Genomic DNA, 27,419 nt, shown 5'->3' on the forward strand with positions numbered 1-27,419 from the left:
ATCAGATAGAGATTATCGAAGAAGCGGTGTAAGAACTCATGATCAAATGGTTACCGACAGCGCAAATCTCTCCCGGTCTGCCTTGACTGATGATGTCATAGCCCCGCTATCGTCTGAGACAGAAATAGACAGGACGCTAAAACGTTAAGACATCGACGCCGTGAGGATTCACAAAATATTTTTGAGTTCTAAATTAAAATGTCCGCCGGGACAAATGTGTTTCTTTTTGTATTAATTCAATTGAAAGCCGTTGATACTTAAGAACTTGTTTTTTTTTTTCAATTTTGCTTCATGGTGAGAATTTTTGCGCCATTTTGGTTTGTTCATTAACTTAATTAAGTCGAATGTGGTCCAAAATATTTTTCATTATATACCGTCGAGCGAGGTGCGTTTTGATCAGTGTTGCCATGACTAAAGTAACTGTCGAAGCGATTTTTTGTTCAGGTTTTTCGTTAAGCTTACCTTTGTTAATACAATCCCAGCACTCCTGTATCTGGTAGCTGAGTCCAGCGCTGTTGTGGAAGTGGAACTTGTATTTGCCCTTCGGTAATGTCCATTCGGTGCTGTTAGCAGCCGAAATGTGTAATACTGTTGGACACCAGAAGTACTCCAACTGAAAGGTGTACTATTTATTGAAAGAGTGAAAGATTTAAAACGTCTAAATAGTAGTGCGACTGGCGACGTCACGGTCACGTCATTACGAATCCTCCCGATCCCTTAACGGTGTCTTAGGTAACACAAGCACCGGTCACCGTCCTCGCCGAACCCGTCACTTGTGACGAAGGGCTCGACGAGTAAATTAACCCACAGACACAGCCCACTGAGTTTCTCACAGATCTTTTCAGTGGGTCGCGTTTCCGATCCGGTGGTAGATTCTGCGAAGCACTGCTCTTGTTAGAGCCAGTTTTTTTTTCCCTTGTAGGCAGACGAGCATATGGCCCACCTGACTTAAGTGGTTACCGTCACCTATGGACTTCAGCAATGCCAGGGGCGGAGCCAAGCCGTTGCTTACCGCAAACACTTCCGGTTTGAGCCCCATGAGCTCACCTACACGTTAGGGTGAAGCTAAAATAGCCTCTCAAGGCTATCAGCATAGGTAGGAAATAAAACGTCACGGTCTGTCTAACCGTGAACCAGTACCGAAGTCCAATAATAACGAACATTACTTTACCCTCCTCCAGATATTATGTTACCTAAGCCCCAAATAAAAAAAATGTTATTGTTTGGCCGAAGAAAAATAGACGACAGTACTGCTTAGACATGGTTCGCTATCCACTTATTGACGATGAATTTTTAATGAACAAAGACCAGGTTCGTAATAATATACGTCGTAACGAACTAAAGCATTCTTCTATTCTATGTTCTATTGAACGTTAAAATGGATTTAAAACAGATTTCCTGTTATTTCATCAGATTGGCTGAAAGTTCGGGAATTTTCTCGATTTTCTTTTTGCCTTCGAAGACAGATAAGCTCACATTCCACCTACTGTTACAAATGCTCATAGATATCGGTAATGCAACATATTGCTCAAGATTTTTGTTTGAAGAAGGACATATCATAGCGTTCGGGAAGTATCGGCATTATGAACCTAGAGGGTTTTTTGTGATTTTCCCAATTCTAATCTACATTTTCACACTGCTAGGATGAATTTCATAGTGCTAGTAGATGAAAAAATGTAGAAATTTTTATCTTGATACTCATTCTCCAACATGCGTAGGATGAGTACATTCTTTCAAATGGTTGATGTTTTTTTGTGGTCATGATATTTGTCATGAAAAATGTCACTTAAAGTAAATAGGTTTCTTACTGGTCTAATTATGTTATGTACATTATTACTTAGACTTGATATTGATATTAACTTGTCTGTTCCAAGGCTAAGCCGGGTGTTTTACGTATGAAGCGAGGAAGCTTTTTAAACTGTACTGTCTTTAAAATTTAGTTAATTCGACGTGTTCCAACTGAAATTCATTGATTTTTAACGCAAAGTCATCACGGGTTCTCGTTACAAGAGTATCTCTGCTAATAATTTGCATTGAGCAATGGATTTAAATAGGAACAAAAGGGAACAATAGGGACAAAATAGTTCTATATAACCTGACGTAGTTGATATTTTTAACGTCAGTATGGTAGGTACATCATAATTTGCTTATAATATACCTTATCGTGTCTATCAACGAATACGGTGATTCATCTGTAATATTAAACGCCAATAACAACCAATGTTTCTACTTAAGCTAAATTTTATAACCAGGTAGATGTTTATGCAGTAATGTGTCATTATTCGTACACGTGTCTCAGTGTCTAGCATTCATATTTCAATTTAACACCATACGGACATTTGCGGAAATATTCCGTAAGCCGTTAGTTAGCACGCGATTAAGTCGTTACATATAAGGTTTTTATAAGGTAAACGACTTTAACACAACATAATTCCCCTTTCACCTACATATGGTAATTGTTCAACCTTGACCTGCCAGTTAGGGTCACTTTAAATCAACTGTGGATATTCTCGACTTCAATGCAAAAAATAATAATCGTAATATTAAAATAACTTCGTTTTTAATTGATATAGTTACGACGCACATTGTTAAATTTATGTATATCTATTTCATTATTAATGTTCGGCCAATGATCGAAATTTGACTATAGTCACCGACACCCGCAGTTTTATTAAATCTATACATGTAAATAAAATTGGAGTGTCCGTTTGTAATATTTAAATAACCGCTTTTTACTGCATGCATATGAATATATATTTTTTTACAATTTTTGTGTCTGTCTGTTTGTTCCGGTTAATCTCTGGAACGGCGGGATCGATTTTGGCGAGACTTTCACTGATCTGTTGATATAAGGAGTAAATTAGGCGGCGTCACCCGCGGTACAACAATAACCGCGGGTAACATCGCGGGACTCAACTATCAATAATAAAATTTAATGTTTCCGAAGCGAAGCGAGGGCGTGTCGCTAGTGTATTAAAAACATTTTCTCTTTTAGTCTTTGTTAACATTTAATGTAAAATACACTATTTCCACTTTTTACATTAAGAGCACCATAAGTTCGTCCACCAAACAGAAAAGGAAATCCATTCACAGGCGAGAAATTGGTTCATAAGTGTTTTGTCTTTGCCTGTTTATATAGAGGTGGACTCATTGAGGAGTGCGTTTGTATGGCCTTCTAACATTATTTCTATTGTTATAATGTATTACAATGCCTTTGTACATTAATTTTCACTAAAGAAGTAGGTTTTTGTGGATATTTTTTTAAACTAAACCATTCTAAGCTAGAATTTTCTAGCCAATTCGACAATTACCCAGACCAAGAATGAGAAACATCTTAATCAAATGGGTATTGAAGCCAGACTGCGATATATTCATCAAGGTCGCAAATCGTTACATCAATAGGTCGATCAAAATCGATTCAGAGAAGCAACCTATTATTATCTTTAAATGACAGCATGGGTGCATAAGAATGTAAAGGATTTTTATTCTTATTCAAATCTTCACGAATACAATGTGTTTGCCCGCGTAAAAATTATAAGTAGAGATTTCGATGTAGCTTCGCATATTATTTCATCTTCTGAAAGAGTATCATCTTTTTTTTTCAATAAAGAAATAATAATAAAGACTCGTAATGCACTCGTAGTTCCAATAAATTTTATTTAACTCACTTATATTAGAATCGATATTAGTACTTACTAATATCGATATCGATGAATAAAAATCGCCATAATAAACGTTTAATTTTGAGAGGCTCCTAACACTTACGATAGATACATTATGAACAAAAAAAGGGAGACTTCCGTATTTGTAGGATGCATATATGTAAGTTTCTATGCAATGCGATATTTATCATCACTACATAGTGTAAAACAAAGTCGCTTTCTCTGTACCTATGTATGCTTAAATCTTTAAAACTACGCAACGGATTTTGATGCGGTTTTTTTTAATATATAAGAGTGATTGAAGAGAAAGGTTTATATGTATAACTAGCGACCCGCCCTCGTTTCCCGTTGAGTCACGCGATGTTACCCGTGGTTATTGTCGTACCGCGGGTGACGCCGCGGGGCGAAGCTAGTCTAAAAAAAGTAGCCTAAGTTACTCCTTATATCATCAGCTACCTGTCAGTGAAAGTCCCGTCAAAATCGGTCCAGCCGTTCCAGAGATTAGCCGGAACAAACAGACAGACAGACAAAAATTGTAAAAAATGTTTTTTTGGTGTATGTACCGTATATAATATGTTCATATGCATGTAGTAAAAAGCGGTTATTTCAATATTACAAACAGACACTCCAATTTTATTTATATGTTTAGATAATCCATTAAATACTGGAAAAATCAATAATAAATTACAGTTTCCGAAGCGAAGCGATGGCGGGTCGCTATTTTAGCATAAATATATTAGCTCGTTTATTACCTAGAAGGGAAACGAGACACACCATTGTTTGCACAAAACGGAGTCCGCGCCCCGATAATGGAAAAAAATCTATACTAATATTATAGAGGAAAGATTTGATTGATTGTTTGTATTGAATTGGCTACGAAACTACCGAACCGATTTAAAAAATTCTTTCACTGTTGGCAAGCTACACTATACCCGGGTGTCATAGGCTATAATTTTTTATTATATTTTCAAAAAAATTAGGGATCCTTACTAAAACTCCAATAATGTAACCCAAAAAAATTTACCTAAATTCATTACATCGCGACACAAGCGAAGCCGGGGCGGGCCGCTAGTATATAGATATAGCTACTTACAGAGATTGTTCCTTTCGTACCAATAATCTCAGCTTTATTGGTCATGGTCGCACGCGTCTGGGCGGCCATTGTTGCCGTTCTTCCGTCTTTATACTTCAAAGCACACGACACGGACTCGTCTACTCCGGTTTTGCTTAAATGCCCCGTGCACACTACATCCACTGGCGGTTCCTTGTATATGAAGTTGATTAGCTGCAACATGTACACTCCTAGGTCTAAAACCGCACCACCACCGAGGTCCTTCATCCTGAAATTGTTATACTACTATTTATGACAATATGAGACCAGAGACGTGATAATTATCGTTTACACGATTGCTGACGAGAGAATACTAGTTTCTCACTCCTGGATTTCGGTGACAACTTATTTTCCGGCCATCTAGCCATAATCCTTTTTTTTTTCTGTTCTTGTAATGATAAATAAAGTATCCGAAGTAGTTTAATTGGATATTTCAAATTGAGGTAACAACAAAACAATCTTTAGTGATTTTCGTTTCACACTTTTTTATCGCACGATTTACATAAAATTAAATAAGAAAAGTTTCGAAGTAATTTGTTTAAAATGCGTTAGCATAAATCAACAATTAAAATTCAATGAGCCAAGAATATGAACAATAAAATACATTAAAGAACACACCGCGCAAGCTATTGTTCATGATTCATGAAAGAATTAATGATTTGCGTGAGACAAGCATTGATAATCTAAAGAGCGGGCCTCCTAAAAGCAAACAGGCGTTAAGTGCTAATTTGTAAAAACATCTTACAGATTCCTTTCAATGTCGTTAATTTGAACCCCAAACTGAACGTTGATGTGATAGACTTCACCAAGGCCGCCAGTGGTTATATGTTTCTCTAATGCGTCGTAAGCTGGAAAAAACCTCGACCACATTCCTTCTAGAAGAAACAGACCCTTCTCACGCGCCAAGTCCACTAATGATTTAGTTTGTTTGTAAGTCATACCCATTGGCTTCTCACAGAGTACATGTTTATCGTTTTCTAGCATTAACTTTGTAATTTCGTAGTGCTGTAAATTCAGAACACTCACGAAAACAATGTCTGGAAACAAGAAAACCTCCACTAAATTCAGATGAGTATGTTAGATGACAAAAAAGTGTTCTTTTTTTATTGCTTAGATGGGTAGTCGAGCTCAAAATGAGTATTAATGGATGAGTATTAAATATAACCATATCGAGTGGTGAAAGGCTATTTCGTTTAAGCTACATTTCGCTTACTACGCGACATTTATCTTTTTAATGAAAGATGAGTTTTATTTGGTATTCGCATTAACAGTTCGATGTTTTTAATTGAACTTGAATTAAGTTTACTACATTCAAATAGCTGAAGAAGTTTTTTTATTATGATATTTTTTACAAATTTTAAACTTTAAATGGCTCCCAAATATCACTTAAACAAAATAGTTATTCTCCCCTCAATATTTTATTATTTTGATACATTCAAATACGTATTTATTTACATTTGTATATAAACTTATTTCAGTATTTACAAATCTGACTTGTGCCTTTATAATTTATATGCAACGAATGGTATTTACAATTAGGCAGCCGTTCTTTTTCTAATCTGTCCACTAGTAAATACAAACAACGGAACATTAGGTACCTATAGAAGCATCACGCGCCAGTTGCTCATAACCTTCGTACGCTGTGTTGATCTTGTGCAGTGTTGCTAATCGTTGAACCCGATCTACATCTTTGCCGGCTATTGCAATAACCCTGTGTTGTTCCGGAGGTAAAGTGTCTAATGCTGTTAGGAAGTCATGGGCGATCATTCCCACGCCTGCTATACCCCATTTCAACTGCATCTCAATCTAAAAAAAATAATATGTAGTTTAAAAAAACTAACAAAATACGCTTTTATAGAAAATCCAACTAAAAAATAGAAAATAAATTTGAATTAAGAATAGTGTAAGAAAAATGATTTTATTGTAAAAAAGCGTGGGGTGCTTTTCAGGATATTATCAAAATAACACTTCTACTCATATCTGTTCATAAAATATTTATAGCTACTGATACCAAGCTATTATTTATTCTTTATTTTTTAGTTGAATTTAATTTTTTTAATTTTTTTTTAAATATTGAGTTGTCTTCGGTCCTTATATAGTACGTATATACCAAATTTCGAGTTAATCCGACGTTTTGAAGGGGGTCAAAATCATGTTCAAAGATTCCGTTGCATACTAACATACATGCGTCTGAAGCTAATAAAAGCGTATTAATTTGAAACAATTTTTTGACATGACAGCTTTATCAACAAAAGGCCCGACTATACAAGGCAGAAAAATATTAAGCGTTTATTTCGATGATTTATCGTTCCGTAGTCAAGGTCAAGTCTAAGGATGTAGGCTATAGGAATTTATTATTTAATAACTTCATGATATTATTATCTGATATACATTGAAATGATATGTATATGATTCTGACAGATTTTAATTTGGCAAGTTCAAAATTAGCCAGCTTAACCATTAAGAACATTTTGAACTTATTAGTCGTATGTGAATATAATTTTTAATAATCTTCATCACGTGATAGGAGGAAAGTGGATCCAGACAAGCCGAATTAATTAATAACTGAATTCTAGAAGAAGCACTGTCTATTGACCATTCACAATATTCTTTTGTTAAATTATTTCGACTAGCTATCAATCTTTTTTAATTTGAAGGCAATCAATGAAACCAGGAAATGCTCTGATTATATCTATAGATATAGTACATAAACAATCATCAATCGCAAAAACATGATAATATTGTGAAGGTCAAATATGCACGCAAATACGACCTTAATTACTTTTGAGAAATGTCATTATAGTGACATGCGAGAAAACTTTATAATAAGATTGTTGTAATTAAAACAAACACAAATTGTTTTAATAACAAACTAAAGCCTTCGTCAAACAGAACGCGTAATTAGCGCGCGTCAGAGCGCTAATCTGACGCCGCGCTATGACGCCAAGATGTGTTGTACTACTATGGTAACATACCGTCAAACAGAGCCCCAGCGCTATAAGTACGCAGCGCTCTGTCGCGGCGTTAGGACGCTTTGACGTCAGGCGTTGTAATTTTTTACATATTTTATTTTAGCGTCCGAGTGAATGTGTATTAAAATACTAGATAATGCCCGAAAAAATGATATAAATAGTTAGAAAATACCCATGCTTATACAATGCCACATCTGAATCACTCGATTTCTTAATACTTTTAAATTTTCACACTGCTATCGAAAGGCAATATGATTTGGCGAATGCGTTGCGTCAAGGAGCGGTAGACTCATCTAGTCAATTTGAAGAGCGCGACGTTAAGTACGCGGCGCTAAGTACGCGTTCTGTTTGAAGAAGGCTTAAGGTAGCATAATACCTATGTCGTTTTCACGTTTATTAAGAAAAATAAATATGGTTGCATACGGCTTTCTTTATACGTATATTTCATCAAGAATTTTTACAAAATGTGCAATGTGCGCTGTGTCGAAGATTTTATACGAAAATCGTATGTCCAAACACGAATAGAACCAGATATTTGCGTTCCAATTAATTCTACGTGGTTACGTTAGGTTATCTGTCTATATAAGTCTAAGCTGACAAGCAAGAGATGCTAAAGCACATCTGTTCATTACTTAAGTATGTATTAACAATGTAAATCCATTGCATTGGTTGTCGTGAACGTACGTAAAAGCTGAATACACCGTAAATGTCTCGAATGAATAGCACAATTTCGAACCTGCGACCATTCCTATGAGATGCTTGTGTTTGACGCGTTTTTTTCCCCAATACGCTACGTTTATCTTCAAGGCTTATTTATATTCCAAAAGAATATCTTAATGTACTTGACACACCCACGTATCTTGATCTAAAGAATACTAATTGATTCGCGAGAGTGACTATGTATCATCATTTTTAACACTGCACTTCTGTTATAGTCTAAAATTGTTATAAATATAGTTTACTCACATATGATTGTTTTGATTCAGATTTATATATTGTATCAATTAAATTAAACTCTTCGATTGATACAATATTCTTGTTATAATCGGAAATTGTTGAAACGTTAGCAGCTTGCGCTACAATGACTACTAATACGAGTAGGATAATACTAAACATGTCAAAATAACAGGTACGCATTCGTCTTATCGTAAAGGTAATAATCTCAAAAAACTCCAGCTTATCACGATGCTGTTATCTCGTTTTCTTTGCACTTATATTTACAGTGATTTTGTGTACAGTTTGTACATAAAAACGATGTATCTGGCGCCGCTGCGTGCTAATTACAATGATGACATTACATGCTGTTTGTCGTATACAAGGGAATGTTGTAAGTTTCCGATGGTTAACAAGCTTGATTGGAAGTTATTAGTCAACTTTATGTGTTTGTTTGTGTTCGTTTCATAAACAGTACCTAGCAGCTAGAAAGGACAGTTGATGGATTGATGGAAGTATTGATGAAGAACTAAAATGCAAATCTGGAATTTAAAATTTCGTTTTAAATGATACTTTTGGAAGTAGCATTTTTGTGGAGGCTCATTAACAAAAAATATTAAGGCTTTAGCAACATCTGTTTGTTAAACACCTTTTCAAAGTACGCAAATAGATACTAGCATAAGATGAATAGGTACTTACAAAGTAGTATAAAAGATTTCCGTTTGACTTGTACCAAACCAAATAAGAATGTGCTCTTTTAAATCATAGCAACTTTGCAGACTAAGTGCATTTCCACCACTGAAAAGAATTAGCAAGAAACTCCAGGCTTGATCTTTTACGATATAGGCATGAATATACCAGATACATATGGTCTTATAAAATACTTAGGAATCACATCATGTTGTTTCTTGCATTGGCAATTTGAATATGATCACAGGATAATATTGATACCAAAATACTAATACAATATCAATTCAGGCTAGGATTGGAATGCTAACAATGTGAGACTACACCCTCATATCTAAAAGATGAGTGGCGGCAATTTTGGGCTGTAGTAACTACCTAACACCAGGAGAGCTGTAAACTTACAAAGCCCATTTAGTTCAATAAAATATTATTTTTTTCTGTCTTATGTTTTAATGTCTCGTAGCGATCAGTTTCACTTAACAATGAGCTATTTCTTTGGGTGATTCTAATCATAATAGTGATATAAACAGAATCAGATGTCCAATGACATCTTCATCTTTTATTATAAGATTTAATTTCTATTCTGTAAGGTAGGTATCTCCTTGCGGGCTGTCATCGCCCGCATGTTAGAGGACCAGAATTCTTGGGAGGCCATGACCAGGTTTTGCGACCTGGTCATGGCGTTCCGTGAGGCTGAGGAGCGCGAAAGGGAGTGGGATCCCTCTTCGGCTTCTCAGCGAAGAAGGCGGAGTGGGCGGCACGGGCGCGAAGCTCCCGTTCATCTCCTGTAGGGGCTGTCGGGTGCCGGTTGCGGGGGTGCCCGGTACTCGGCTGTTGGTGCGGTGGTGAGGCGGCGCAAGGTGGCTCCTGTGCACCGCTCACGGTGTGTCTCCGAGACGACGTCCTGCGGGATTTTCCCGGGGATGGAGTGCCGTCCTATTAACAGGATGGGTACCGGCGACGGCGAGCCTTCGGCGCGCACTGTGCGGTACCGTGGGTTTCGTGGAGTCGGAGTGGTGGGGCTCGATGGGGTTTAGTCGGTAGTCGGTTTTGCGGGGTAGCTCTTGGTGGCTGACGCCGTGCAGTGCCTCGCGCGCCTTTCTCAAGGCGTAGTCTCCCGGCAGGAATTGGGAGAAGAGGAGGACCCCTATCTTCTTCTTCTCCCTGTTCTTCTCTGGAGGCGCCGGAGTCCGACATAACCCGGTCTCTTACCCCCCTCGACCGGGTATCCGTAAATGGATTCCCCAGGATTAAAAAAAAAAGTATACTGTGCCTAAATCAAATAAAATGCCTCACATTTATTATTACTAGTGTTTGAAATTTTTAAATAATCAGATTGGAAATTAATCTGATTGAATAATCAGATTAATTGAAATTTTAAAATAATCATATCCACAAAATAATTAAAGTGTGAATAATTGATGGAGAGACGTGAGAAAAAAATTACAATCCAAAGCATTAATTATTTCTATTTAGAAGATAAAAACAATATGTTGTTTTATTTTCCATTCTTTGTGGGTTTTTTTAAATTGTAATGTTATGGTAATAATGAATCTTATTAATTACTGAGTGAATATCATAAATATGTAGTTACTTACCATCTCAGGCATTTTATGATACTACTTTACAGATGTATTTCACTTAGACTAATAAAAAATAGTCTAAAGTATTGTATTGATGTGTCTACATTATAAGACTGAGCTTCAGAGCAGTAACTGTAAAAAGTTCATGTATTCAATAGTCATGTAATAAATAGTATGTTGACAAACACAAATATATTCATTTGAATTTCATTTCCACCGAAAACTCAGAAATAATAATTGGTTTCTTAACAGATTGAACATGTTGTTTTAAAGGGTGTCTTAATAAGAATGCATTCTGTAACTGAATGCAGTGCAATGTGACTGCAAAAGTAAAGTATTGAAATTGTTGGATTTAATATAGAGACAACAAATAATGCTAGATTAAACCGAAAAAGTAGTCTTAATATTCATTAAGTGTGAAATTATTCATTTAAAAAGAAAAAAACATATTTTTTTAACGAGTTGTGATATGAAATTTTGCTATGTAAATTAGATGGTTTAATATATTTAAATAACATATTATTAAGGAAAATGGCCATTGCGTCTATGATATCAGACCATTGCTTTATTCATGAAATTCTCAATTACTTTTTGATAAAGGTTTTGCTGTGTCTCACAGTTGTGTAATCGTAGGCAAATTTTCAGATCAAAGGAGTACAAGGGTCATAAAAAATAAAGTATCGCTTTTTCAAAATATAGCGAACATATTATGACATAAAATAGCTAACAGCTCGAAGTTTAACATGAAATGATTCAAGCCTGTGACAATTAGGTACGTCTGCATATAGTTTTCTAAACTATTTTTTTACAGAGAAATTTTTATATTGATCTTCCGAGTATTTTAAAATAATATTCGAATTTGAAAATAAAACTGAAAATATCGCGCGAGGAGGAATCTTGTTGAAAAGTTAAAAACAGATACCTAAATTTTTTTTTTGCCTTTTAAAGGATATAATTACTTATTAAAGTTATATTTAGTAACTTACCTGCCACAGGCGTAGAATGGGATTTAGAAGACACTGATCTCTATTCTAACAAACAGGATAAAGTCAGCAAAATTATTTATTTTACGATGATTACAATTATGCAGAATTTAGTCTAGGTATAAGTTTGATTACCAGAAATAAAGATAATTATCAAACTGCAATGAAAAACTAAAGTTTTCTATATACTGTATGTAGTGTCGGTACGAAATTTCAAATTTGTTTAACAATTATCGAAGTAGGTAGATAAGTTATATGTACCTACAACAAATATGTAAAATGCATAGACCATAGACCTATATAGTAGGGACACGACATAATGTTCTATACGTACAATTGCTTATATAAATAGCACCCATTTTGAAGGCACATACATAAACATATATCTATCTCGTTCTTACTCAGCACTTTAACTCGCAGGAAAACAATATAACAGTATTTCAGTGCGTACATAAAATGAAACATGAATATACGTAAATATCTCCGTCTCCGTCTAATGAGGCCGAAAATCCGCCATGTTTAGCGCGCCAAATGTCATTGTCACGTCAGTTCGGCCGTCTGTTTTGGGTTGTACATTATTTATTGACTTTGATATCGATTTAATATGATTAATTATATAAAATTTCATAATTTATCATGCTTAAAACATACAAAAATAATAATTAAAACGTATTTTATAGGATCTCAAGAAAGTCGATGCCCTAAAACTATTATCTATATGTATTTAAATTCATTATGGAGCCCTCATCCGAAAAATCCATTTTTCGGTCGGAATCTATTGATCATGACACTAATCATAAATACCACTTTAAAATATGTCATCAAAACATATTTAGACATTCTGTTTAGATATTTCGGGAAAAAGGCTACCGACAAAATCTCTTCGGAACTATTTAAATAAAATAGTTTTATTCCGCAGTGAGTAAAACATTATTGTAAATTTGTTAAATATTTAATAATTAAGTGATTTTAGAGCGGAAGTCACAAGGAATGACGTTTGTAATTAATGAATAAATGTTCTGTAGGTGTTTTTTTTTTTCACGCGATCCCTTGATAAGTTTAAAATTTGAATCACTCTCAAGCGAAAGTGATTCAAATGGTGCGGCGCACCTTCTTTGGGGTGCGCTGCGGTAGTATGTTACGGACTTTAGAGTCAGCAAAACAATTAAAATAGATTGTTATAGTCTAAGAAAAACACGTACTCAAAATACGATAACATTTAGCATACTAGAAATGGGCTGATGGCTTTGAACTACGCCATATCTTTATGTTTTGCGACAAACGACAACTTTATAAAATCAGTGTAGCAACTTTTAAAAATCATCATAGTTTACTTGGCAAACTCGAAGGACGAACTTGTCTTAGATTTCACCAATCTAAATCATATCATATTTGCACATAACAATATACCTACTTACTTCCCATTAAAGTATAAATTCTACAAATAAATAATACTCAACAATATTTAAAATAAAATGAGCCAAGAACGTTTATCGATAAAACCTGATAACATTGAAATCTTTTATACAGCACTAAAGCCGCCATGTTTTGTGGCCAGATGACGTCACAGTGGCACGAAATTTTGGTTGACGTTTCATTTCCATAGGTTTCCTACTTCATTGGCATAGACCTATAAAGTAACTTCAGTGTTAAAATGATAAATGATGACAATGACAGTGTTGACAAGAATTAACTTTTCTTAAAGATTTAATGCCTTAGAAACCTTTAAGTCAAGCCATAAATTTTCTTCTTATTTTTAATTTTAATATGAATAATAATATAAAAAGAAAAGAGACGAAAGTTAATTAATTTCAGACTTTTGTTTAATGGGGATGAAATTAAACGAAAATAAATGAGATGGAATGAAATAAAGCCGTGGTGGTGGTTAAATGGTTGTTATTTAATGAAACCTTTTCTGTGGACTTTTGGTAGAACCTCAGAATCAACGTCTAGGGGTTTTCGAATTTTCCCACATTAAAATTTGTGAAGAAAATAAGAATATAAATTAAAATAGGACATTACCTAAAGGTCTTAGTTACCAGATCATAAAAGCCCTCAAAAAGCTGTTCATGGGAACGAACTAGACACGGTAGGCTTACTGACTTTGGCCCCCTCTTTTATTTTCGGATTTTTTTCAATTTTTAATTATTTGTTCGTTAATGTTCGAATGTAGAAATTGTTTGTTCGCCTTTTATTTATTTATAATTAAGTAAACAAATCTTCACCCTTGAGTTGGCCTCTCTTACTAGATATCTTTATTTTTATTGCTCAGATTAATTAATTTTGATCAATTATCGTTTGTTCGAAGACTATTGGTGATTGTTCGATCATAAAAAACAATTAAATTCCCAATTATTAATTATTTTATATCTAATAAGCAAACCATCACCTCACGTCTACATTGCGCATGCGCCGATTTTGTCAGTCAGCTGGCAATGGCCGTATTTACTAGCGTTTTGTTAACAAGTGCGTTTATACTATCTAATTAATTCTTATGTAGATCAAAAAAATATTTCTTTTTTTTTTTAAAACTTCGACAAACTTCAACAATACTTCAACAAAAAAATATCAGTGAAGACGACCTATAATCATATATATAACGCATTTAATGTCAACTGTCAAAGTCGAAATGTAATGTAATAAATCGCCAGTGTTTTGATTTCTTGTATTGTTTAAAACATCCTTTAGATGTGAAGTGTATTGTATTACCTATGAAAACGTTTTTTAATTAATTACGATTAATTTCATGTTAGGAGATACAAATATTATCCTGTATCTTAAATAAAGACTTATTGGTTTTGGAAATGGCAATTGCAATAAGAACTTATTTAAAGGCAAAGAAGAATATCCTATCTTGTAACGCTAATACGAAGGCTTCTGGTATCAGCTCGACATTTCGCAGGAGTTTTAGTGATGATAAGAACAGAAGTAACCCACAATTTAGCAATTCTACTATTATGGTAGAGCACGGATATAATGTACAGGAACTCCCAGTCCTTGTGAGAACATTAACAGACTTATCAGAAATTTATGACAAGCCTATTGTAGACACAGAGCCCTCAAGAATCTCTCACGATTCCCAAAATTATAATTTAATAAAATCAGAGTTCAGTCAATGCTTAGATCTAAGAGATGTATTTACATTACTATCCAAATGTACAAAAATAACACCGAGCATTGCATTAGGTGCTATTGAAAGAATTTATACGTTAGAAAAAAATCCAACTCAAAATGTTCATGTTAACTTAGCTAAAGGTGCTATACTTGACAAATTACTAAAAGTTGTAACAAAAACGAAGGAGACACAAACCATCATAAACATACTCAACACAACATCTACTTTTATGGAACCTTACAAACCAAAGTTTTCTGAAGAGATCATGTTAAGAGTTCTTGACAATATGCTTTCAGTGGAACAAATATGTGAATTTTTAAGATTTCTCATATTAAAAAGAGGTGACCAACAATATTCGGAAATCATTGACAAACTATGGATTGGTTTTGTTCAACGGGAAGCAGATATCAACGAAACAAATATATCAAAGTTGTTTTCCGTTCTCCCTGGTTTTAAAGCAAGTAAAAGAACTGTACTGAACTTATCAGAGCAGAAGTTGTCTGAATATTGGAATAAAATTACGGTTTCAGTAATGCAACAAATTCTGGATGTGTTCATTCAAGAAAAATATTTGTCTGTACAGTCATTTGCTGTGATTGGCAGGTGGCTTCACACAAACATTCATGCCTTAAATGATGATGAAATGTTAGACATTATATCAAAATTGACACAGCTCAAGTATACAGATGATCAAATTGAAATTGCTGTAGAAAAATACATCAAACTTAAAGGCAACAAAATAAAGATGCATGTTTTAATTGTTGGTATTTTGAATTATTGTATGCAATTTCATATAAGGAATGATGAAATTCTCAATGCATGTAGTAAACATTTTTTCAATCAAGGCAGCACCATACCAGTTGGCTTTTTGAGATCTGTTTTATATCCATTTGGATATTTTAACTTTAAACCACTTCATGAACAGTTTTGGTCTTTTGCTGAGGATGTTGTTCTTCAAAATCTAAATAAGATGACTTCTGATGACATATGCTCTATAGTATTATCTTTCATTTATGTTAGTCAATATCCACTGAAGCTAACAAAAAGGATTTTTAGTTCTGAGTATTTAATTAATGTCAAAAGCTCAGACACTTTGAAGAAACTTCACTTAATCGATACTGCACTGTCTATAGAATGTCCAAATTATTTGGGACCTTTAATGCCTAAGGACCAGTATCTTCAGCCAATATCACAGGACTTTAGGGTTAAGAATTTAATAAACAAAATATTAGTTGATATTGAATTGGTAGCAGGTGGTAAACAGAATGTATCAACCTCCATACTTGTCCCGCACTTTTGCTCAGATCAAACATATTTAATAGATATTATGTTACATCCCCCCGGTTTGAATTGCAGTAAGTCTGATTGGTTATCTAAGTATGATAAAGATAAAACAAGAGCAATACTCATACATCTCCCTGATGACTTTTGTACTGATAATAAAAACCTCATTGGTCCACAGCTCATGAGGAGGAAACATTTACAAATTATAGGTTTGAATGTAACCAGTCTCAGTTATTCATTGCTTAGTCAATTTTATACTTCCCACAATTCAAATGGACTAAGAGATTACATTAAAAATAGTTTAGGAGATGCTGATTAATTTTTCATGTGCCCATCAGGTGGTGAATGTGATAAATGAATTTTTTCTCCTACCTACGCTGAAAGTTCGGTTTTCCTCCCGCTGTACAGGGAAGAAAGTGTAACTTTTTCTCCCTGAGTACTGACAAGTGCGCATGCGCGTTAGTGTCTACGTCTGCTCTCAGTGCTCTCACCCACCTAAAATTCTCCACCATTGTTGCTCGGGTAATTTGAAATATTGTGTTTAGTGTAAAAGTGATATAAACAAAACGAAATAAAATTTAATAGTGAAGTATTAAACAAAGATGAGTTCATCAGACAGTTCTTATTCAATTAGTAGTAATTTATTTAAAAATAAAAAAACAGTTAAATTGTTTTTATTTATGAGTACGGGGGGCTCCGCCCCCCCTACCCCCGGCCAGGGCTTTGCCCCTGGACCCCGGCTCGGTACTCCACGAACTTTCGGCATGGTAGGAGAAAAAAATGTATGTGCACCGCGGGAGAAAAGTTGGACATTTCCTCCAGCGTGTTTACCAACCTCGCCTTTGGCTCGGGTGGCAATTTTACACGCCGGAAGAAATGTCCAATTTTTCTCCCTTGGTGCACAATGTACTATTCAGCGTTAGAAAAAAAGAGGATTTATTTGATTATTGTAAAAACTGTATTTTTTCGGGTTTATCGATTTTTTATACTTATTCATTTGGGTTATTATAAAATAAAATAGGTATTATATATTTTAGGGACTTTATACATGTGGGACTACTTCATAAAACTTATTAATTTGAAAGGGAGGCCTGTAAAAACGAGAAACATCAAAAATATTATTTTTTAATAGATTTGTTTGTGGGCTTAACAATATAATAGGAAAGTCAAATAATCGGAGACTGATATACTTTTGTTTTATACATGTTTTACCCAACGCTTTGTTTTGGAATGCATTGGAAGACGCACATTTAGACTATTAAATCATTACGCAAGTGTAATTTTTACCCCTAACTCTATCCAAGTTAAGGTAATGTCGAAATTTTAACACTATGAATTTTCTCTGTACAAAGTTTTAGAAAAGATGTTTCACCATAGGTATAAAAATAAGTATCTATATGATTAATATTGTTAAGGATAAATTATTTTTCTAGTCTAGTGTAATATTGATTTTTGTATAAGTGTTTATCATGTAGGCTTATCAAAATTGTTTGTTGTAAGAAGAAAGGTGAAAATAAAAGTCGTTAATAATTTTATTCGTAGTTTATTTCATTATACTCATAACATCTTACAGATAATAATTACTCATTGACTAATTCACTAGAATTATTATTTGAAAGTTTTAATTATTAAATTTTTATTATTTGAAATACATTTTCTATTAAAAAACTCGACCCAGATGAAAGTGTTTAAACCTCAAAGAACTAGCATACCGCTCAGCGATTTCTATCTAACAGGATTAATGTATTTTATTGCCCGACAGAACAACAGTTTCCTGAACTCATAATTTTGTAGTGTAAAATGCGTAAGTCTTACAGAGAGACCCTACAAACGCATTGCTGGCTGTTAGAGATAATGTTCTATAAAATTTAATTCTTTCCAAATATTTCAAAGTACAGACAGCCTTGATTAAATGTAACTTTATAAGTGAGACAGTAATTAGATTACAAATGAGCGAAAGTAACGCCCATATTAAATTTGAATACATACTCTTTTAAATTCCAAAGAGTCGACCAAGGGTGGTTAAATGAGCGTCTAGAATATTGAGTGAAATCACAAACAATACAACACGGCGTCGTTAGGTTGTGAAGACGGGAGACATCTCCGTTCATCACCGTCTTGTGCTGCGGCCAGAAATGACTTATCCTTAATTTATAGCCATAATCGTGTATCACAGCAACTCTAGCTTGAATAATAATTTAAAATTTTTAAGAATGTGTTTATGCTGATTCACAGCCTAAAATCTAAAAGTAGATAATTTTATAATTACATAAGTATTAATAATTACTTGACACAATACAGTCGCCAATTATTTTCGGTTGCTTTAGTTTGGGACTTCTTAGATTATATGTGTTTAGCACGGGACTGCTGTTGGCCACTATACGCCTTTCCTCTGGTCTAAGACTGGGCTTATTCGCGATCGAAGGGTATCAAATTAGATTTCTAATCTCAAAGCTTTCAAGGTCAGTTTAGGCGTTTCACAATTTAGTAGCTAAATCTAAAACGTTAAATTAGCTATTTCGAACTCGATTTCAAACTATTTTAATCTCAACTATATATATGCAGTATGTGCTTATGATGATGTTGGTGTTGTGTAACTGTTACAGGTATTTAAGTAGTATTACATAAGCACCAGTGATGCTGGGTTGGAACTACCGCTCCTGACAATGAAAACAGTCGGTAGTCCATAATTTCTGACACTGGATTTTGAATTAAGTAAGTCAGTTCTAGTCTTTCCAGTTTTGTACGAGCATTGCAGTTTTACGAAATATTTTAATAGGTACTAAAATGTTAAGTAGGTCCATTATGGTTTTCCGTTTCCGTTCGGAAGGGTAGTTTATCGTCGTTCCGGTTTCGGAAGCTGGGTAATAATTATAGCTAAGTACATTTACTGCATCTGAGAAACGCTAACGTTTGGCACAATATATGTATGTGAGTTCTTTATATTTATTTTCTATAAATGAACATCGTTAATTCTGAGTTTCATAAATATTTAATTCTCGTTTATTTTATAAGACGAAATGCTTGTAAAGTTTACATTTAGATAAATTCGATAAAACTAAGACTTGAAATATCAAAGCTCCTGAACTTTTACATTATTTGAATGTTTTGATTTAATTCAAAAAAACACTTTAATAAAATTTTAGATTTTAATATCTACCTACAATGTCGTAAAAATTAATAGTTGTTTTAAAATTAAATAGAATTCGATTACCTATTAATAGGCATAAATAGTTTGAATAATAATACACAAAATATATTTTTATGTGGAAATTAAGATATGTGCTCACTATTTTTCAAACACTGTTCTTTACATCACTAAGTGATAAATAAACTTTAAACGTAAATTCATTCACCAACATCAATATAATTTAGAATTATTTAGGTATTAAATACTTTTTTTATATAGTGATGGTAGTGTTGCCAATTCATTTCTTAGGTACATTTTAGGTTAAATCCAAAATCATTTTATGTTCATTTAATCACGATCAAAGGCTTTAGTTTCTGTAATAGTTGAGTCTAGTTGAATAAAGTAATCGCCAAAGTACACCTACTCGCTGAGCATTTAAGGATGGTAACATCACACTTTATATATTTTAGTTTATATCTTTGTATTCAGATTCCAGATAGTTTTAGTATTTAGATCAGACATAATATTAGGAGAATAATGTCAAAATATTAAATATAATATTTCTATATCTAATTTACTGATTACGATTGAATGATAAACATGATTAGCCTATGTGGTGAACTTATCATTGTCACGAGACTTAAGGACTACACCAACTACTGTACGACATTTTTATCTATAAAGGTACTTTGCAGTAGGATATTTCATACAAATATTTAAAACCGTGGATAACATTCTATGAATATTAAAAAAAAATTGACAAGTTCTTTTTTAAAATCACAATTCACCATATTGTTTTTTATTTGGTATCCCTACGTATTACAGATGTTTCAGCGATCTTATTAAACGGAAATACTATTACGGTATTTTTATGCAAACGCTGATATCTCAAGGAAAATGTATTTTTAATCAAATTAATTAAAGATTACCAAAAAAATCCACGATGCTTAAAAACTGGGCTATGAACGGTAACAAAGCCTTTTCATTGTTATTTTATTTTGTCTACAGCTCGTTATCGTCGTCATACGAAACTTAAACTAATAGAAACTAAAAAGATTATAGAATGTCTTCATCTAACTACGCGAGTGTGCGCACAAAATTTAGTTACTAAGTCAATCGCAACTGGAGAATATTCTTATACTAAACATTGTCTATATCTAGAATGTATTTTTCGTTTCTAATTATATTAATAAATCGTGATTAGGTAGTCTTAATCATGAATATAATTAACTTTGTAAATACTGAGAGGATTGAATTATTTCCTAAGTATCTACTCATCATAAAACCTGTCAGGTTTAAGAGAGAGTGATATCGATCAAACAAGAAATCGAAGAAACGGACCATCTATTTATGACATACCTACTTTGGGTACTAGATTCATTATGATGTTTTATATGTATGACACCGAAGACTGACTAGAATTGATTTGAATTTCGATAATCCGACCTACTTTGTAAAGTTGTCAAATGTTCGAATTAGTATAATATTTTATACGTGCAACACGCGATCACAAGACGTGCTCATGCGTTAACTTTTAAGTTGAGCAGGTGTCGTCTTAAAACAGAATATTATTTACAAAATACGTTTTAAAAAGTCAAAAAATGTAACGATAGTCACCACTGTGCAATATCACAAACAATCTATTAACAACGTAAAGCAATACAAAAGTATTAAAACGATCACTTTCATACAAGACACTTGAACGGCGTGTCGGTGACCGAAGGATTGCTTAGACATCTAAATCAACTCTGAGCTAGTCTAACTTATAACGGAACAAACTTAGTGCTAACGAACGATAGATAAGGCTCCTCAGACTCATACATATAAGTATTTATATCTACACAACAGTCAATAAATTCCAAAACAACATTGGTCTAAACAGCAAATTCAACAAAACGTATTACCATCGTCGTAGAAGTAGGCTAAAGTAGACTGGCCCAAATGTCTTTGTTCAATGCGTTCTTAAAACAAACTAGTGTCACCATGTTTTTTTAAAAATGTTTGACAATTCGAAATTACCATTTACTGTTATTAAAATTTTATAAAATAATAAAATTATATCCCACTTAATTCGTTCAAAAGTTAGCTGCTGAGATCTCGTGAAGGATTAGATGAACGACAAATGAAACCAGGTTGCGTTTTTTTTTTTTTTGCAACTTTTCCTTCGTTATTATATTTATGTCGAAATTGTGACTGCAAATTTTGTACAAAGATATTTGTGACAGCGTAGTGCCAACTTGACAAACGTCAAACGCTTCTCTTCACAGTAGAGGGCGCTCCACGCCGAGCTGTACATTTCTACGTTACATCCATCGTCACTGTTGAGCGAGTCGACATCATTAACGGAATATTTAATATCACGCAGACATAATATTATGTATATTGATTGACCTCATATAAAATTTTAACATTTAAAATTCACTCAAAGAGGTGCCCAAGATAGAACGGACAGTTGAAGTATTGCTTTATAGCTAACAAATTAATTTGTGAGTAATCTTTGTCAAAATTACATCTCATCCGAAGTAGACGATGGATATCTCGTATGTACAAAAAAAATTCGTTCGAATTTTCAAACCACAGTTTCTACGAATAGTTACGAAAATCACAAGGAGGTTTGATATTTGATCTTGGCATGTGATCGCCGTTCACGAGTAAATGGTGATCACTTCGCGTCCTCCGCCGCGCACCATCAGCACCTTCTCCAGGCCCTCCGTCAGTACTTCCAAGAACTCCATGTCTGTAACGCCAGAAAATTTATATTAGTTTCGATATAGACAGGCCGAAGAGCTCTAACTGAACTGAACGACAACTGAATGTTGCAGTCCGCCTAGCCTAGAAACGATAGGTTTCGATAATCTGATTCTAGGTGAGAAGCAAAGACACAGAATATTTATTTTTTATTTATTACATTTCATGTAAAGTTTACATTGGCGGACTTAATGTCTAAGGCATTCTCTACCAGTCAACCAAAGGTAGAGCAGACTGAATAGTGGTAGGTGCAAGGAAATTTATATTAAGTTACAAATACATACACAAAAAACAAGTAGGTATATACATACATACATATAATAGTTTATACAGTATTAAAAGGAATATATTAATACATTTCCTTAACAAATAACTTCATCTTAATAAGTTCATGAGACGATTCCGCTAACTTTTCCAACAACATTCGCCGAACCCTTAAATTGAACATCTATCCATCTATGTATTTTTGGTGGTTTATCAATTCCATTTTCAAATTCAACTCTAGCTTCGAAACTGTAGTTTATTGTGAGTGAAATCTTACAATTTGATTCCCTTTCGACGCTGGTGTCACGCGGCGGTCCGGGCAAGTTCAATATGACGAGCTGAGAGTCGTGCGACCGCGCCACTATTACCTCGTTCAGTTTCACGGCTGTGTGCATCCGACGTACCGTGCCTTCGTCACTGAAATATTATATGAATACGTAGGTAGAATGATTCTTTTTAATTTTGTTACTCCTTTACTGAATGAGCTCACGGTCTACTTTGTGTTTTAGCTGGTTACCGGAGCATATAAACATTATAACGTCAATGTTTCAACTCACATTGAGACACGAGTTCGAAGTCTGAATTGTATTATATAGCTATCCGGTAGGAGGGTACTCTGAACTGGAAAACATCGCTTCGTAGCATAAATAGCCAATTAGGTACCTACCACCAGTAAACCTAGTAGTTTACTGGTAGATCTCTTGTGAGTCCGCGCGGGTAGGTACCACCACCCCGCCTATTTCTGCCGTGAATCAGTAATGCGATTCAGTTTGAAGGGTAGGACAGCCGTTGTAACTACACTTGAGACTTTAGAACTTATATCTCAAGGTGGGTGGCGCATTTACGTTGTAGATGTCTATGGGTTCCAGTAACCACTTAACACCAGGTGGGCTGTGAGCTCGTCCACCCATCTAAGGAATAAAGTTCCAAGCGTTTCAGCGTTTATCTCAACCATCAAAAGACGTTTCACACAATTTTTAGTTAGCGAGTTCCCGAAATAGATATGTAGCTAGATTTAGTCTGCCCCAGATCACGGCGATTGAACTAACGCTGATATATCCAAAACTTACGAAATAAAAATCATGGCGAGAACGTGTTAAAAATAGTATTTAAAACGTCCCAAAACAATAAATACATTTGCTGAAATACTTATATTAAACACCAAGCACCAGAGTTCATTTTCAATTTATTAGATACTTTTATCATAAAGTGTTTGATTTTATAGCATACGAAATAAATTTTTTAAACGAAATCATACTCTGGACAACTCGTTACTTAATTCATGACGAAAATAGGTAATAGGATAGGGTAGGTTATGGGACCATGTTCTTCAGGGTTGCTCGGGGCGGTTAGGTAAATCTGGCCATGGTTGTTCTTGGTATTCTAGGTAAGGTATTTAGTGTAATGCCATAAAACTATCACAGAAGGCACACGAGTGATTTCAACAAATATGTTTATGTATTTTATTATCGTTTCAATGTCAATCAATACATTGAGTTGCTTCAAGGGCGTTTTCATAATCAATATTTGACTGAACTATATTGTTAAAAATATAACGAGGCATACTTTTTACCGGGGCTTTATCAGCTTGACTTGTAACGTAATTTTCATCTATACTAATACATCCGATTGACACGAACATTTGCATACCTATTAAGGACCATAAAACTATAATTCTTGGCGTAATACAGAATGAGTGTATAAACACTTGTAACACCAAAAATAATGAGCGAAGACCTTAAATTCTATAGGTAGGTATGTGTAATAATAGTTGCTTCATCGCTTCGTATAATCACTTCTAGGAATCCGTGCAAGGAAAGAAATTATTTAGAATTTAAGTTGTATGTCATTTCCTGAATAACATTTTTTATTATTAAATAAAATTAAAAAAATCAGCTCTACTAGTAGAGGTAACAATAAATAACCGAATGTCATGTTTCCAACGGCTCTATGCTGTTTAAAGTATTCGTCGAACTTCTTTTTTAATAACAATCTTTTGGTAGGCAGCGGCTTGGCTCTGCCCTTGGCATTGCTGACGTCCGTGACCGAAGGTAGCTACTCACCATCAGGTAGGCCGTATGCTCGTATAAGTCAATAAAAATAAATCCGTCTGTTAGAGTTGGGAAATTTCAATGAGCACTGTAATAGCGATTAGCGTTGGGAGTACTCACGGCGTGATGTCAGACATGGTGGGCATGGCGTTAATAGCGTCTCCGTTGGCGGTGGCATCGTTGTGTTTGTCTTCGGGTGGCGGAGAGTTGGCGCCTTCACACTGCGACTGTTCATCGGGCGAATCCCACATTGAATCGATTATGTGCAACAAACTACTTCGGAAATCGTCCTACTTTACCCAATTCCATTTCATTTTCGTTTCCAAATTTATGTTTTCGTCCCGCGAACCGACAGTTGCACATGACGGATTCAAGGCGAATGAAACACGGGATGTCATATATTATTTTAATTGTTTAAACAGATACTACGGACATCGAACATCCAATCACTCAACTAATGGAATCTATGAAATGAACTAAAGTGAACCAAAATCAAACTGAACGTTGCAAACATATGACTACCGTGTGTTGATTCGCTTGAACTCGTTAGGTCAAACGTTGCGACGGTGTTGTATGTAAAATAATATTTTAACGATCAAACAAAACATAATGGAAGTGCAACACGTATCCTCATTCAAACGGTGAGCGGTACACAACATTTAACAACTTCCGTCACCCAGCATCAATAGGGATGTTTCCTATGTCTCATTCCAAACTTTAATTTGTAAAAAACAATCAAATTATTAAAGACACCTTTTAAGGATAGCAGCACGTTATGTATAAGAAATTTAATAGACAAAGCGAATCATACATTAAACTATTTGCTACATGACATACATGGAAAAACGTTTTGAAAAGTTTTACTAAATAATATTCGTCGTTAAAAATTTTAATCTCAAAAGATCAATTCATATTTTAAACGTGGGAAGATTAGAATCCTCTCATGTTCAATTTTTTTGTTATTCTATAATTACACCCACCACCAGAATTTAATGGTTTCTACATAAGTTGGTAATTTTCTAATAGATTGTGCTTTCTGAATTGGGTTCCCTTAAATTTATACAAAAAAAATAATTGAGACAGCATCCCTATTGTTGCGAATCCAACAAAGCTGCATTGTATTGAATGCTTTTGAATTGTTTGTTGGTACAAGCTTCATTACGGTCTAACATTTAGCGAAAGCGCAATACAGTGAAAGCCTATTTGAATTTCATCGAGAAATCATTCGAAAATTAAGAACACTCTGTAATCTAATTTTAAATACAGCTTTTACATATAGCTAAGAACTGGCGAAAATTTTATTATTTCGAATGATTCACGACAATTTAGTAATTTTTTATTTGACGTTAAGACATAAAATTTCTTAATTTAAGTTTATTTGAATTTTTTTTAGTATATTAGAAGGACATCTGCTTGTCCATGTCTTTACGACTCTCGTTGGTATTTTATAAAATAATTTGAGTTCAAGTTAATTATGTTTGGAATTTAAAACGAAAGCCACTCCACTCAGAGATCAATACAACAATGTTTTTAATGCGTTTTCACCTTATCGTCTCGTTCCTTCTCTTCGTTGTCGGCGAGGGGCGGCGAGGGGGCCTCGCTGTATGCGGGGGGAGCGTTGGGCTCCGCGAACCGAACCTTGCTAGCGGTCTTCACGTCGGCGTGATGGTGATCCACTATGGCCTGTACCTAAACCACGTTCATACCACTCGTTGTATGATCAATATGTCGAAATGGAAATAGTTTTTCTTTTTTCCTACCTATGCTGATAGCCTTGAGAGGCTATTTCAGCTTCTCCTTGACGTGTAGGTGAGCTCACGGGGCTCAAACCGGGAGTGTTGCTAACACCGGCCTTAGCAAGAGCAGTGCTTCGCAGAATCTACCACCGGATCGGAAACGCGACCCACTGAGAAAATCCGGCGAGAAACTCAGTGGGCTTTGTTTATGAGTTAATTTACTCGTCGAGCCCTTCGTCGCAAGCGACGGGTTCGGCGAGGACGGTGACTGGGAAATGGTAATCATTCTGTTTAATTACTATCAAACGATTTACATTCTTATCAAGTTTGCACAAATTTATAATGTATTTTTTTTTTCATTTATAGAATGCATTTCTTGTCATTTGCATTCGAATTTTTTAGCATCGGTAGCAAAAGAGCATTTCTGTTAAGACATAGAATAGTATAGGAATATTTATATTTATCGCTTTTAGATATACCTAAGAGTTTCATATTTCTAAAATAGCTTTATGTACCACTTTTTATTTATTTATATTAACATAAACTATTTTGTATTTATATTATCTGTGATTTGACTATTTGTAATCATTTTGATAAATCTTGTTCCATAAACTCAGGTTTTTTTATTTTCTTCCTTACCAGGACATTAAACTAAATGTAAAGATATACTTTAATTTAAATAAAAGAGATAGGAATATGATTTAGTGCGCAGATATAATGAAGAAGAATTATAATCTATGTAAATAAAGATTAAACATCGAAAGCGAACATTGAATGCCTAAAAACAATGTGATGATGATGAACGTGGGTGACAGGGCTCATTCGGTGTTTTTGTTAATTACTAATACTACTACTATAAATACTCATAATACTTTATACTGGTATTTAAATTTTTACTGGTTTGTTGACTGAATCCAATATAAGTATATGAGCTACTGGTATTTACAGTAAAATAGTACTTGCGTAGAGATAGATAGAGAGAGATCCGTAAGAATTTAAAGATTTGCGTAAGTACAAATGGCCCGAAATGAACCCTATCGATATTCGAGAGATCAATACAAAGACGTACAATGAAAAGATTGGGCACTGACAACAGACACGCAAAAATATAGCACGAAACAAACATATCTATACAAATACACATCGCTCGGTGCTTAACT

At 34.3% G+C, this 27,419-nt stretch overlaps 3 protein-coding genes across 13 annotated transcripts in view; 1 reads left to right on the top strand and 2 right to left on the bottom strand.

Moving 5' to 3' along the window:
- LOC114246311 (trans-1,2-dihydrobenzene-1,2-diol dehydrogenase) overlaps nt 1-12,257 on the bottom strand; it is a 13,440-nt gene extending 1,183 nt beyond the window's left edge. The window contains exons 1-7 of one of the 4 annotated variants that reach the window (XM_028178787.2): nt 11,935-12,257; nt 10,964-11,080; nt 9,378-9,476; nt 6,372-6,579; nt 5,519-5,810; nt 4,756-5,002; nt 463-613 (exon numbers count right to left, since the gene is read on the bottom strand). In XM_028178787.2, the coding sequence (XP_028034588.2) occupies nt 463-613; nt 4,756-5,002; nt 5,519-5,810; nt 6,372-6,573 (892 nt within the window). In that variant the 5' untranslated portion in view covers nt 6,574-6,579; nt 9,378-9,476; nt 10,964-11,080; nt 11,935-12,257. Of the gene's footprint in view, nt 1-462; nt 614-4,755; nt 5,003-5,518; nt 5,811-6,371; nt 6,580-8,711; nt 8,982-9,377; nt 9,477-10,963; nt 11,081-11,934 lie in introns of those variants that run through there. The other 3 variants (XM_089727861.1, XM_089727862.1, XM_089727860.1) reach the window with 3 other exon arrangements.
- A 2,277-nt stretch (nt 12,258-14,534) lies between these two features.
- Nucleotides 14,535-17,865, top strand: LOC114246304 (FAST kinase domain-containing protein 3, mitochondrial). The gene has a single exon (XM_089727873.1). It carries the CDS (start codon nt 14,736-14,738, stop codon nt 16,647-16,649), a length of 1,914 nt encoding a protein of 637 aa, XP_089583999.1. The 5' UTR covers nt 14,535-14,735; the 3' UTR covers nt 16,650-17,865.
- kcc (solute carrier family 12 member kcc) overlaps nt 17,860-27,419 on the bottom strand; it is a 468,256-nt gene continuing 458,696 nt past the window's right edge. For 6 of the 8 annotated variants that reach the window (XM_089727865.1, XM_089727863.1, XM_089727866.1 and 3 more), the window contains 4 exons: nt 26,069-26,212; nt 24,644-24,813; nt 22,750-22,889; nt 17,860-22,197 (listed from right to left, as the gene is read on the bottom strand). In XM_089727865.1, coding sequence (XP_089583991.1) covers nt 22,106-22,197; nt 22,750-22,889; nt 24,644-24,813; nt 26,069-26,212 — 546 coding nt within the window. In that variant the 3' untranslated portion in view covers nt 17,860-22,105. The remainder of the gene's footprint in view (nt 22,198-22,749; nt 22,890-24,643; nt 24,814-26,068; nt 26,213-27,419) is intronic. The other 2 variants (XM_089727869.1, XM_089727868.1) reach the window with 1 other exon arrangement.

Source organism: Bombyx mandarina, chromosome 05 (assembly GCF_030267445.1).
Source record: "Bombyx mandarina strain Sakado chromosome 05, ASM3026744v2".
In the NCBI taxonomy this organism is placed as follows: Eukaryota; Metazoa; Arthropoda; class Insecta; order Lepidoptera; family Bombycidae; genus Bombyx; species Bombyx mandarina.